General features: G+C 43.4%; 1 protein-coding gene across 1 annotated transcript; it reads right to left on the reverse strand.

Moving 5' to 3' along the window:
• Positions 1–984: 984 nt before the first annotated feature.
• On the reverse strand, positions 985–3,885 carry LOC139465128 (uncharacterized). Its single transcript, XM_071246817.1, has 2 exons — positions 3,751–3,885; positions 985–2,229 (listed from the first exon to the last, which is right to left on the reverse strand). The coding sequence occupies exons 1-2, from the start codon at positions 3,883–3,885 to the stop codon at positions 985–987; spliced, it is 1,380 nt and encodes a 459-aa protein (XP_071102918.1).
• Positions 3,886–14,630: the final 10,745 nt, after the last annotated feature.

The raw sequence follows: 14,630 nt of genomic DNA on the forward strand, positions 1-14,630 counted from the left end.
AAGGGAACACGTTACAATGAGCCAGTTGGATTTGACGCCGCTTTGGTCAGTATTCCAGTCACATCCTGGTGTGTGTCAGATTGCATGTGGGATTGTGAGATTGCAACTGATGAACGAATTTCGACGCTGGAGGACGCCAAGAGGACGACTATGCTACCCGTACCTGCACAAGATGCGATCATCTTCCCGAGGCAAGAGAGTTAACTGACTATAAAAGTTTCCACCCTTGCCGAACTTGGCTGGTATTATGGAGTTACATTTTGGCTGGACTAACGAGTCTATGCAGAGTCGATCAAAATCGCGCAACGAAATCGAAATCCGGTTCGTAAACTGTCGGGCATTTGCAAAGCATGTGCACCGCAAACTCGTTGTCAACATATTTTCCACACCCTTTCATGTTTTTTATCAAAGTGCTCGCGTGATTTGATGCACTTCGCAATGTAAGACCCGTTTTATCACAATATAGATCTTGATAATCGATCAGATCGCCTTGACTGGGCGCCGTCATTTTGTTTGAAACAAATGCAAACGATGGAAACTGATTGGTCCACAAGAGAGGCTTAGAAGGGACATAACTCGTAATAACCACTGGTGGCGCTACGATTCCAGCTCAGTTCGACAAGGGTGGAAACTGGACTTTAAAGTCAGTAAACTCTCTTGCCTCGGGGAGATGGGCTTTCATTAAAATGACGAAAAACAAAAATAAGGTCGGAGACGTTTCCACTTTATTTGAAGAAGGTGTTGCTACTGACGGTAGATTACTAATTCGGATGTAGAATACATGTTTTGCTCAGAAAGGAATTCTCAGGTTCATTCGGCTGTGTTGACAATTTCTAGGAACACATTAACGTTTACAGTTAATTGTCGTAAACGATAACAATAAATAAAACATAACATAACATAACAGCAAGAGTAACAGTATAGAAACAACAGCAAGAGTAACAGCATAGAAACAACAAGAAGCTTCGCACAGAAGACGCCATCTTAAACTCTGCGGTATGACAGTGAAGGGTTCGTCCTCTTTTGGGGAATGATCTTCCCGTTGTGCAAGGCAAGGTAAAGGTCAAGGTCAGTTCCTCGCATGATAGCTGCAAGTCGACTAAATCCGCTATTCGACATGATGAGAGTTTTACAAGTCGACAGAATATACTGATCCAGTATCACCTTGCCCATTGCCTCGCAGTTGTAGCGCCCTCTACCTTGGTCTATGTGAGTTATCGGCCCTTGTACTTCGCGGAAATTATTCGGGAATTCTTTCTTGAACCTTTGGCGAATTTCCTCAGAATCGGTTGCAAGAAAAAAATCTGCTTTTCTGGAATTTAAGCGATTTTTTACAAATCGGATCACCGAGTCCGGGCGAGGTCGCAAGGAGAGTGTTAAGTTGGAATCGCTTGTTAAGGTCTGGCTCTTTCCCATGCGCATGTGCGCGCATATCAGTTGTCTGGGGCCACGTTTCAAGCTCGATTTAAAGAGTTGATACTGCTCTTTCAGACGCTTTGAATGTTTGAATAGTCGGGTTATGGCTGTTTTGTAGACGTTGACGAGAGGTTTATTTCTGGCCCACTGCACAGATCCTATTAATTTTTGTTTCATTAAAGACTCCAATATATCCAAGTTGCCCCTATAATATATGATATCTATCTTGGATAATTTTTTGGCGTGTTTGTTGATTTTAGTGCCAAACCCATCATTTCCCAAATGCACTCTCTCCCTGCAGGTTTTATTTCTCAGTGCCATGGGGCTTATTTCCCAGTCGATAAGGTTTGGCTCAAGGAATGTGGAAAGGTAACAGGGAGACTCAAACTTGATTCCAAACCTCCTCCCCATTATCTCTGAAGCGACGTAAGCCGTGACGATACCGATCAGCCTGTCTGTAAGTCCTCCGCAGTATTTCCCACGCTGGCAGAGGTATATGAGGTACTTCTCGCGTTGCTCAGATCGACCTTGACCTTTCACATTCCTACTGGAATTGTGGGAGGTCATGGTCATGCCGGAAGCCGTGGGGATTGGAGATGCTTGTCTGTCGGCTCTGTCCCATGCGGCGTTGTATTGGATGAGTCGCTTCAATGCACCATTCGGCTGAAACTGTTTTGCGCCACTGGCCTTGACCTTTGGCGGTAAAGGAAGACCGTACTGTTTGGCAAGCATGCTGAGGCTGCCGACAGTGATGAGGTAGACGTAGGTCAGTGATGCTACAGCGCACAGGTACCATAAAAGGTGCAATTCCGTCTGAAAAAGAAAACGTAAAAGGTGAGTGAGTTGAGTTTTTTACGCCGCTTTTAGCAATATTCCAGCAATATCACGGCAGGGGATACCGGAAATGGGATTCACACATTGTACCCATGTCGGGAATCGAATCGGCGTGACAAGCGAACGCTTCAACCACTAGGTGAGGTGAGGTGAAATAGGGTTTAACGTCGCGTCCAAGATTATTGCACTTACATAGCGACGTGCATGTACGCGTGTGTGTTTGTGTGGATGCTTGTACTAGTCCGGACTAATGCCGATTTATAGTGCTACCTCACTGAGATACCATGCCGCAGTTTAACATGAATACCCCTGTCAGACACAGTCTACTGACTCCGAGCCGACCAGTCCTTGTTTTAGCCCATTAATGCCGAGCGCCAGACAGGGTAACAACAAGTACCATCTTTTAACGTCTTTTGGTATGACGCGGTCGGGAATCGAACCCCGGACCTTCCGCTCTCCGGGCGGACGCTCTACCACTAGACCACGGAGGCTACCACTAGGCTACCCAACCGCCCCACGCCACTTTGAACAGTATTCCAGTTATACACGTTGTGTCAGCTTAACGTGGGAGGATAGTCAGAAGTGATGCATGTGTTAAACATTTATCACTTTGATGAATCCATGGATATGGTGCTAACAAACCAAGAAACAATGAGGGCGAACCAGTGGTCGGCAACTCGCAATTTTGTCGCATTAATTTCATGATTACAGTACATCCGACAAAAGTATACCCCACATGTTTAATCAGTGAGTATGGTTTTACACTTTTAGAAATATTTCAGCAATATCAACGCGGGGCAACCAGAAATTGGCTTCACACATTGTACCCACGTGTGGAATCGAACCGGGCATTGAGTGTGACAGAGGAACGCTTTAACCACTAGGCTACCCCACCGCCTCGCACATGTTTAATTAATGAATTTTCCAATTACATACAAATATATACTGAATCAATCGAACTTAATCAAACCAAATGGGACACAGCTACACCGGATCAATTTCATTTTCTATGCCGACCTTGTGTGAGTGGCTGGTGAGGTCACGTTTAAACAGTCTGTTCCAACTCGTGTCATTATATGGCTGAAAAAATGCCGTCAATAACTTGAACACTGTAAGTGTCATAGACTGACATCCCACAGCAGTACTCCTGCCATACAACGACAGTTCCTAAACAATCGATTCTTGACCAGACAATCCAGTGACACGACCGCCTTTACTGATCTTGTTGACCGCCTTTACTGATCTTGTTGAAACTAAAAGCGATGTTAATCTTGGATTACTTCTATTGCGTAAAAGGGCAGAGATTCTGCCGCTTGTAAGCAAAGGGAAACGTTACAGAAATATTTTCGTTTTGCAACACATTGGGGGGACGGGGGAGGGGAACGGGTCCGTCTTAATACGATTTTTTACGGTGTATGCATGTGAGGGGGCCATAAAAAAGCTCTTATCAATCCTCATTTGCAGAAGGCCAGAGAACAAACAACAGTTATATCAACTTACGACTTTCATGATTTTGGCCTCCGGCTTCCAACAACGCATGGCTGCAAGGCACAGGAAGTGTCCAGACGGCACTCGCAACAAACGGGCATGTGCACGTGAAGCACGAGATGCACGTGTGTACGCCCCTTCCAACATGATACACATTGCTCGATCTGGGCTGGATGGGTGTAACGTGTGACATTTTGTTGTAGGATAAACGCATACACTTTGCTCATTACTGTTTACAAAAGTGGAAAGAATGATCGATTTTTGGATGAGGAATACGGAGTTATAAACTTTATCGACTCGTGTTGATATATTTGAGTGAATATTTACTGACGGGGCAGCCATATGGAAAAAGGGTTACCCAGCCAATTGTGTTAAAAATGTAATACATACGGTAAATGTGTAGTTTGTCGCAGATGTTTTGTTTGACAAGTGCAGTCAGTGAGTGACAGGAATGACACGCCCACGCCTGCTTTAAAATGGCCTTTATGTAAAATGGCCTTAGTGGTTAGCATGTCTCTGACATTTACGTTTCCTATACATCTGCTAATATTATAACTCATAAACAGGTTTGATGAAATTTAGACTTCTGAAAGTTCATTTCATAACCCGAACTGCCTTCGATTATCCGGTGTGCAAAGATGTATCTCTGTATACGGAGTTGAGTCCCTTAGCTGTGCAAGGATCCGCTGGTTGTGGGTTTGATTACAGATCCGCCCTGATTATGATTCATACTATTATGAGTACCACACTTGTGCTCGCGAGTTTTACTAGTGGGGCGGTTGGGCGCTCGTCTCGCCAAAGACCAGGGTTCGATTCCTCACATGGGTACAATGTGTCAAGCCTCTTTCTGGGTGAGCGGTCGGGTAGCCTAGTGGTTAAAGCGTTCGCTCGTCAAGACCCGGGTTCGAAAAAGCGGCGTAAAGCCATACTCACTCACTCTTTCTGGGTGGTGTGATGCAGGGAATTTAGACCTTTATCGAAAAAAAGATCTTCTTCAAACAAATATTTATGCTGTAGACGGCGGAAAAAGAAAGAAATTGTCTGCCATAAAAAATAAATTGGTGCATGGTATTTTTTATAAGAACGAAATTTGGCTCATAGTTTAATTAACCATCTGGTATCCATACAAAAATCCCTAGGTGCGCCACTTTGTTCTAAATTGCCTCATTAAGGGTAGCTAGGCTCGAGTCCAAGTACATTTGATTCAAGACCCTCTAACATTACTTTGTCAAAATGTTAAGTCTATTTTTTCTAAGTTATATCAATACATCAATTAATGGTTACCCTAATTACACAATACTGTTTCAGTATTTTACATTTCAAGGAACTAATAAGTAAAGTAGAGACGACTGAAACTTAATCCGGTTGAGAGAGCGCCACTTACATTATACACAAGTTCTTTTTACAACAATTTTAGTCCGGAATCCAGAGAGAAGGAAGTCTGAATTAGGCAGATTTTACTTGTTGATAATGAAAGTCGTAAATACAGGACCGTAAATTTGGTTCGGTATAGACAGAGAGATACGGATTAGTCAGAGTCCGGTTTAGACAGCCCAGTCGGGTAGTCTAGTGGTTAAAGCGTTTCTCGTCACGCCGAAGACCCGTGTGCGATTCCCGACATGGGTAAAATGTGTGAAGCTCATTTCTTGTGTCCCCCGCGATGAATTTGATGGAATATTGCTAAAAGCGGCATAAAACTAGACTGGAAAAGAGCGCCACCATTGAGCGGAGGAAGGTATCTGTTTATAGGGAATGCGTCATCCTAACGGTCTGCATTCTGCATATAAAGCACAGGAATACGCAGCTGTACGTCCCGTGGTGTTCCGGGTTAGAATAGATCTTCAGCAATCTATGCTTGCCGTAAAAGGCGACTAACGGGATCGGGGGGTCAGGCTCGCTGACTTGTTTGATGCATGTCATCGTATCCGAATTGCGTGGATCGATGCTCATGATGTCAATCACTGGATTGACTGGTCCAGTAACTCGACTCGATGACGTACAGACCGCCGTCATAATAACTGAGTGTAGCGTTAAAAAATAAACACAGAAACAAAACTATCAGTACAAAATTACGACTACTGCTACTCCGTGTCAGCAACTCAGTAATGCTGATTAGGATTACGTTAATTCTCTCTCTCGCCCTTTCTCTCTCTCCTAAAAACCTCCTAACCTAATGATTTTTTTCTGTTGTCGATGCGTCAAAAAATGGACTGTCTCATTCAATTGAGATGTAGGTCAGCTTTTTTCAGAATAGGCACAATGAGCTGCAGGCAGAATGAGAAGACGCCGATTACCAATATGGTTATAATGTGTGAAGGGGGCGGTCGGGTAGCCTAGTGGTTAAAGCGTTGGCTCGTCACGCTGAAGACCCGGGTTCGATTCCCGACATGGGTACAATGTGTGAAGCCCATTTCTGGTGTCCCCCGCCGTGATATTGCTGGAATATTGCTAAAAGCGGCGTAAAACCTAACTCACTCACTAATGTGTGAAGCCCAATACTGGTGTCCACGCCGTGCTGTTGCTGGAATATTGGCGGTGTCAGCCTCACTCACCCACTCACTACTACCCCTCACTTGTGTAGTTTGATGTTCATGACGTCAATCACTGGATTGCCTGGTCCAGGCACGATTATTTACAGACCGCCGTCATATAGCTGGAATGTTGCTGAGAGTGGCGTTAAACAACAAACAAGTACACAAACAAAATTATCACTACAACTGCTTCTGCTACTCGGTGATCGTGTCAGCAACTCCGATATGTTTATAATAGCCACACACACGCGCGCACACACACAAACACGCACACGCGCGCACACAAGCACGCACGCATACACACACAGATACGCACACACGCGCACGCACGCACGCACACACACACACACACACACAAAACCTGACCCATGTACCCTGTGAACAGATACGTATTCTGTCAATATAAGTCACAAACAACACAAAGTAGGACTTCCGTGTCCACAAAGCGATGAGCACATGTATGTTGAATTCCGACCATGCTAAATAGGACAGGGGAGGCAACTCTTTCAGTCTTAAGCTCTGACTGACTTTCAGCCGGTGTACTTATGGTGTCAGTAATATTGTCAGTGAGCATGTAAACACGAAGAACCAACAATGGCAACTGGTCAAGGAGATACTAAGTTTTATATTTGCTTTAGTTCGTAAGTACAATTTTAATGATACCTGTATTTAGTCATAATATTCTAGTTTTTCCTCCAGTGTTTGATCAAATAGAGTGTTTCCTTGTCACACGGAAATAGTACTCTGACTGTACATGTGGTTGCATCAGCGCCATCTTTGCGTAATGGCAATAAATTATTTATAAGTTATTTCTCGGCTTGCCGGTGAGTTTTAATGTTCATATTTTTTTTATCAAAAGACACTCGGGTGGTATTTGTTATCAAAAGACACTCAGGTGATATTCTAGTTATCATAAAAAACAACAACATAGTTTCATCCTTTCTGTTTGTAGACAGTGATGACCAGTGTCTTGTGTGTAAAAACGTTGCTGTCAAACGACCGCGTGATCCTTGAAACGTATAGTACAACAACTGCTTCCGACATGTACGTTGTTTTGAATTTCGCGCTGTTGTCAATGTGAAATTTGTTTTCACGGCCGAGGTCGCACCTGCCGAAACTCGGTCCCAAGAGTTCATGGCCGACTGCCTTGGTCAAGTCGCGAAAACATACCCCAGCTTCAGGGGCAGAGTGTTTAGTGATGTCATTTACTTGTGACGTCATGGTATACCCGATGATGTCACATTGGTCTGCTAAGCATTGTGGTGCATTTTCATTGTTGCGACATCACCGAAACGATATCACGTTTGGGAACCAGTTTGGGATAATGATTAAAGGTCCGCCCGCTAATTCCCCTTCATCAAAGGGAAGCTACGCGAGTCCACTTGTAGATCTATGTGAGGTCACGTTTGTTTTGAGTCTGCCTCAAGTCATGAAGTGCAGTCAGATGTACCACAGCGGCAAAATGAAACAAGGTGACAATATCGGACAATTCCCGACCCAAACCAGCGGGAATAGATCTACAAGCACAGATATGGAAACTGATCCCGCTGGTGTCCTCGCTAAATAGTTTCGCAAATTATATCTCCAGAGTTGCCAAAATTTGTAAACTGCCACACCTACGCCCCTGTTAGACTCTGATTTTCAGTATCTTAGACTATTATTTCTACTCGATCGCTTACTCCGAGACTTTACCTCCTTGCACAGCCACCTTTTTCGTGTACCGGTACACATATAACACAACGATAACATATTATAAAACATACCAACATCCACATTTTGCTTGTAAATACGATAAGGACACAAAGAAATAAGCAATTACTTCTAATGTTTTTCCTACCTAATATCTTTCCTCAGCATATACATATGCCCCCACTCTCCGCGCTTCCACTTTACTGTTACACATAATAGAAAGAATGGTATTTAAACATAGATGATCATTAAATCTTCGAAGAGGAGTATTCTTGTTGTGAAACGGACAAGTAAGCTATTATTTTCACTTTCCACAGAGCTTATATAAAATGTATGAAGACTCGCAAAAAGATATCTAATCACATGTTCACCTTCACCTTCAACTTTACATATATAAGAAACCGTCGAATCTGGTTGTTTCGAACCCCGTTATCTCGAATGTACCGATATCTGGAACCTTTACTCCCATCCCGACCGGCTCACTTTATAAATACACCCTTCAAAAAAAGAAACGCACAGATAGAATTTTAGTAAATTTATTGAACCTAATAAAGACCTAATATATTTAATTCAATATCATAGATACAGATATATGAAATTTTGGAGCTCGATAATAACATGCTGTCGGTGTACAAAGGCATTGAAAACTGTTCATTGTCATGTCACATAAGGCCACAAGGTTGCGCTGAACTCAGTATCTCGTGTGACCGCCCTCGGCAGCAATCACGGCTCTGAATCTGCTCTGCACTAACTGTCCTGTGTACGAATTTTGTCCTGCGGAATTCTACGCCATTCTGCTTGTAACGCTATGGTCCGTTTTGGGAGTGTCTGCGGCGTGTTCTGACGTTGACGTAAACGTCTATTGAGTTCATCCCAGAGGTGCTCGATTGGGTTGAGATCTGGAGATCTCGACGGCCAGGGCAAGTCGTTGATGTTGGCATTATGAAGGTAGTCTACCGGGACACGAGCTGTGTGCGGTGGAGCGTTGTCCCGATGAAACAGCTCCCTCTGGCTCCCTCTGGCGGTAGAAGAAGGTGAGGTTGAAGAATTTGACTCGTGTAGCGATTTGCTGTCAAATATCCCTGAACCACAACCAAGTCAGATCTCGTGGTGTAGGATATGGCACCCCACACTGTGACACTACTGCCACCGAAATTGTCGAATTCACGTACACAATGTGGGGCAAAACGCTCATTTCGACAACGATAAACACGTTGTCTTTCATCTCGCCGGTGAAGAGGAAATCGTGATTCATCGCTAAACCACACTCGTCTCAAGTATCTCAACTTCCAAGACTGTAAGGTATGGCACCGACGCAAGCGTCACTGTCGATGGCTCTGTTGCGAAACAGGGACGATAACTAGTATTCTTGGTCAGATTCCAGCCTCGCGAAGATGGTTCCTGACAGTCTGGTCCGATATCCTCCTCAAACCAGGGATGCGTCCTGCAGTCACCGTTGCTGTGGCATTGCGATGCCGTAGGTAGAACAGTCGAATTTAGCGATCCTGTGCAGGGGTGGTAACTCTTGGTCGGCCGGTTCTGGGACGGTCTGCAGTGGAATCGAACTGCGTGTATCGGTCACAAAGGCGGCAAATGGTGCTGTGGTGGAAGTTGAAGTGGTGTGCAACAGAAGACTGCGATTCCCCTCTTTGGATACGTCCTATGGCGATGTACCGATCGGCAGCGCATTTTCTAACAGTCTCGGCATTTTCGAACTTGAAAAATGTTGACAATTGAATGACGAATTATTGGCTTATGCTTGCCGTTTTATAGTCACGAATGTTCACGCACTCTGCCTGCATTGTTTGTGCCAACTGTCGGCGGTTCTGTGATTGTTGCTAACGGGCTCGCAGTCGTTGATCCAGTGCATCCCATAAATGTTCGATTGGGATTAAATCTGGAAACCTGGAGGGCCATGGCAGGACCTGGATGTTGTGATTCCTGAAAACGACTGTTGTCAGCCTTGCCGTGTGAGGTCAGGCGTTGTCTTGTTGGGTCATCTTGTTGGATAATTGGAAGGACGTCTGCCCGAATCTCATCTGTGTAACTTTGTGCCGTTAAATTACAAAGGACTTGCGACAAGTCCGTTCTACCAGTGTAGGAGATATCCGCCCACATCATCACACTACCACCACCAAATCTGTCAACTTCCTGTACATATTCGGTTTCTTGACACCTAAAATAACGCCTCCCACCCGAATGGCAAACGTGACTCGTCACAACATCGTCTCCATCGCAGTTGTGGCGATACTCTGTGACCTTGACACCATTGACGTCGCCGCCGACGATGCAGGTCCGTCAAAATGACATCCCGAACTGGTCGTCTAGCGCGTAATTGTGCTTGATACAGGCGACGTGGAAAAATACTGGCTAAAGCTGAAGATGATTCTCCTATTTGCAGTCAACCGATAGCGTTCTTGCTTTGGGATTCCTTCAGTCGTGGCATGTTTTCGCTGTTCACTTGCTTGTAAAATTGTGATGGTATGCAAATGAAAACCCAACGTTTATATAGCCCAGCAAGTGATGTTGCACGTGCATGTCATGTTGATATGTTTCGGCGTCATGCTCTCACGTGGTTGTATTTTTTGCGATTTTTCAATCTTTTCGCCAGAGTTGTGCAGTGCCTCATTCAATCCCAATTCTTGCAGAAATGAAAAATTCATGTTTGGTATTATTTGATTTAATTGTGTATGGATGTCGGTGACACGGATATTTACGATTTTACTGCTTTTGCGTTTCCTTTTTTGCAGAGTATATATGTGGTACCTTTCCCTGCACATCTTACATCGCTGTAAATTAGAGTACAGTGCAATTTAAACCAATTGTTCAAGCAATTATGCTTTTCTCTTTTAATTCAATTGTAAACGTTATCTTTATTGACAAATAAAACATCGTGTGTAAATATGGGTAAAAAACATGGCGGCACTTCCTGTTTACATCAAAAAGTGAAACTCAAAGTCGGAGTAAACTGAGCGGATAACAAACACAGCATCGCGGGGTGACGAAACGAAAGTGAAATATTGCCTGATGTGATGTTACTTATAAGTTCCCTTTCCGACAGAGGAACTGTTTCCGGTTTCGAAATTAAATTTGCATGTTATCGGCCCATCAGCACTGTGTTATATGATAATATATCAGTACTACATCGGCGAATTAATAAGAGTCGCACTCCGACACTTAAAGAGGAAATCCCGTCGCAGATCTAACGATATTGTGAAGTGTATTGCGTGGGTCGTGCCTCCTTGCAGGTATTTTAACGAACTGTTAGCTTGTGTGTATAATAGTATATACGTCCTGCTTAGATGGACATATTGCATACTTGCGGACCCGTATAGATCCGGGTTAAAATAGGTCTTCAGCAACCCATAATTGCCGTGACAGTCAACTATGTTTGTCGTAAGAGGCGATTAACGGGATCGGGTGGTCAGGCTCGCTAACTTGATTGATGCATGTCATCGTATCCCAACTGAGTAAATCGATGCTCAAGATGTCAATCACTGGCTTGTCTGGTCCAGACTCGATTATTTACAGACCGCCGTCATATATCTGGAATATTGTTGAGTGCGGCGTTAAACAACAAACAAACATACTTGTGTGTGTATTGTACACATACTTCTGTATTCGCCAAGGCATACACAAGAGGCCATACAAACGGTTTTCGCGCCTATTTGTATTAAGTAGAGGATAAGATATATGGATGTACAACTTCTTTATTACAATAAAGAGCGACGTTTCAGTGTAGGTTCTAACACTGTTAGGGGGCACGGGTGGCCCAGGCGCCGCGATTCGCTGTGCAGAGTTGCGTCCTTTGGGCACGCCAGAAACCTATGATTGTGGGTTCGAATCCTGGTTCGCCCCGATTATGTTTCTAGGTTTGTCAGCACCATACCCGTGCTCGTTAGTTTCATCGAAGTGGTAAACGTCTGAGCTTTCCTCCCACATCAAGCTGACACGCCACGATATAACTGGAATACTGTTAAAAGCGGCGTTAAACCCAACTCACTCACTCACTCTAACACTGTTATCAAGCAAGCGATGTAACAGACTTCTCCACTCTGTTGTAACTACATCCCAATCTACTCAACTGCCTCATACCTGCATGTATGCCTGTCGACTACATATATACCATGTATTACTTGTTTGTTAACGGTGTTAGAACCTAATTGTAATAAAGAAGTTGTTCACCCTTCATCTTACCCTCACTTAGTACTCCAACTTCTAAATGCTTCTCAAAGAAAGCTAAATGTGTATGTGCTTATTAGGTAAATTTGCATGTTGGCGGATATAGATATGTGTACATTTACATAATGCACGTGTAAATTTACGTGTATGCACATTTGCTGCAGTTGTACGTTTTTCGTATTATTGCATAGCATTGATACACACGAGATCCATGTACATGCACCGTTAGACAACAGTCAGTGTAATGTATCAACCGTTAGATAAATATCAAGGTAACCAGCAAGCAAATACTGTCGCGCGTGCGTGCGTGCGTGTGCACGTTTCATGCTTGTCTGTCTGGCACTGACAAGACCAAACCAGTTCAATAGGAGTGTCGTCTTCATGCTGGTTGTCGTTTTTGATAACATCATCCTTTTTAGACGGTTTTGTTAGTGATAATATGCTTTTTCTTATTTTCTTAACTGACTGTTTTTAAATCCACAATACGTTTCCGGATATGTAGCCTGTCTCACAGTCCCTTAACCATTGTATTTTCCCTTCCACCCTGCCCTTACTGTAATGCTAGATCCCTAAATGAAGCAAGTCTAGATTTTCCACACGTTCAGGAATCTCCCATCTCACTGGGTCTCGTTTTCAGTTTAAAAGGACTTGTTTGTTTCATAAAGAATATATATATAAATTTCAGGGACAAAGCGTTACTCCGCAGTACTTGTAGCATGTCCAGTGAACAATATTTTTAAAGGCCGATTTGTTTTTTCCTAGATTAAAAATAACAGCTACTAAAATCTCCTAAACGTCCACAGACAAATAGATAGTATGTTAACATCAAATGTATATCACAAATGCGTGAGGGAAGACTTGTTGCCATAGTTTTTTAGGCTTTCGCGACATTTATAAAGTTTGACTGAATCTCCCTGTATCCAATAGACATAATGGGACTTGCTGTTACACGAATGCTGAGGTTAAGGTCGACCACAACATAGACCGAGAGTTTGTTCAAGGAAATAATTTTAGTATCATAGAAATAAGTTTGTTGTTGACGGATACGATATGATATCTAAAGTACGATAGGAACATATTCTTTTCGATATTCTTACGATATGAATTTTCAGCCAATGTTTGTTTGTTTGTTGCTCAACGCCGCAATCAGCAATATTCCTGCTGAATGACGGCGGTCTGAAAAGTTTAGAATCTGGACCAGACAATCCATCATGAACATCGATCCACGCAATTGGGATCGATGACATGCATCAACCACAGCAGCGAGCCTGACCACCTGATCCCGTTAGTCGCCTTTTACGGCAAGCATAGGTTGCTGAAGATCTGTTCTACCCCGGATCCTCACAGGTCTTCAGCCAAAGAGAGTGACAGAAAAGCTTTTGATAGCCAGAATACGAGAACATTTCTTTTTCTCATCTGATTCTTATTTTTCCGTTAAGAGAGCAATTTATGAAGTTTTTCATGGTCAGGTTATGTTTCCAGGAAAAGTAAATACGCTTGAAAATTGGATTTGACAAAAGATTTACAAACGTCATCAAAACTAGGCTGAAAACATTCGCCGGAAACACTGTATTCTTAAGGTCCCACGCACAGCAATGGCACCCGTATCAAATACATCGCGGTCGAATGACCTTTTCTTGATTGTTTCATATTAGCCACAATCAAACATTGGTGTATACTTTGTTTAACGGCCGTTAAGGGTTATCAAATGCAATAATAACGCTGAGATGCTGGTATCTGTTTGATGATGCGATTGATGGTTTTGGAGCAATACAGTTAGCATAGACGGATCTTGTATGTGAAGTGTTCGATAGTTAGACAGTTCAGTCAGTACTGTGGTCCAAAGTCAAATGGCAAAAACTAAAACAGTTTGGATCTACCGGATTCCTTGACCTTAAATATGGCATCTGTATTGTTTGTCATTGACAGTTTGTTAAGTACCACGTGGTGGAATTTTGCCCAAATTGTATTTGAATGTTTACTAAAGATTAAGGGGGTGGTACCCTGTGGTTATATCGTTGGTGGGTCACACCCGATATCAGGGTTCGAATTTCTACGTGCGCACATTGTGTAAACCCATTCTTGATATACCCCTCTTTGATGGTGACGGCATAAAATCTGTAACACACTCTCTCACCATGTTCCCAAGGCAAAGGGAGTTAACTGACTGTGAAACCGGACTTTAATTATCAGTTAGCTCCCTTGCCTAGGGAAGATGCCCTCTCACTCGAGATATTTCAAAAGTTAATCGCTTTTTAAATGTTGTTCATCCTGTTTATGTTTCTAGGTTTGTTAGGCTTCATTACTGTGTTCATGGGTTTCACCAGAGTGGTAAACGTCTTAGACCTGCTTAACTCCAGGCTCCAATTCCGTGGTCTAGCGGATAGAGCGTCTGGCGGAGAGCGGAAGCTTTGTGATTCGATCCCCAGCTGCGTCATTCAGCAAGACGTCAAACGATGGTACTTGTTACCTTGCTTGGCTCTCGGCATT

Source organism: Haliotis cracherodii, unplaced genomic scaffold (genome assembly GCF_022045235.1).
Source record: "Haliotis cracherodii isolate W230 unplaced genomic scaffold, xgHalCrac1.p SCAF_17, whole genome shotgun sequence".
NCBI lineage: Eukaryota > Metazoa > Mollusca > Gastropoda > Lepetellida > Haliotidae > Haliotis > Haliotis cracherodii.

Bases quoted from the DNA above. Each gene is read 5' to 3' on its own strand.
- LOC139465128 (XM_071246817.1), bottom strand. From the start codon at position 3,885: ATGTTGGAAGGGGCGTACACACGTGCATCTCGTGCTTCACGTGCACAT. The intron at 2,230-3,750 runs GTAAGTTGATAT...TTTCTTTTTCAG, and splicing joins AGGCCAAAATCATGAAAGTC to ACGGAATTGCACCTTTTATG.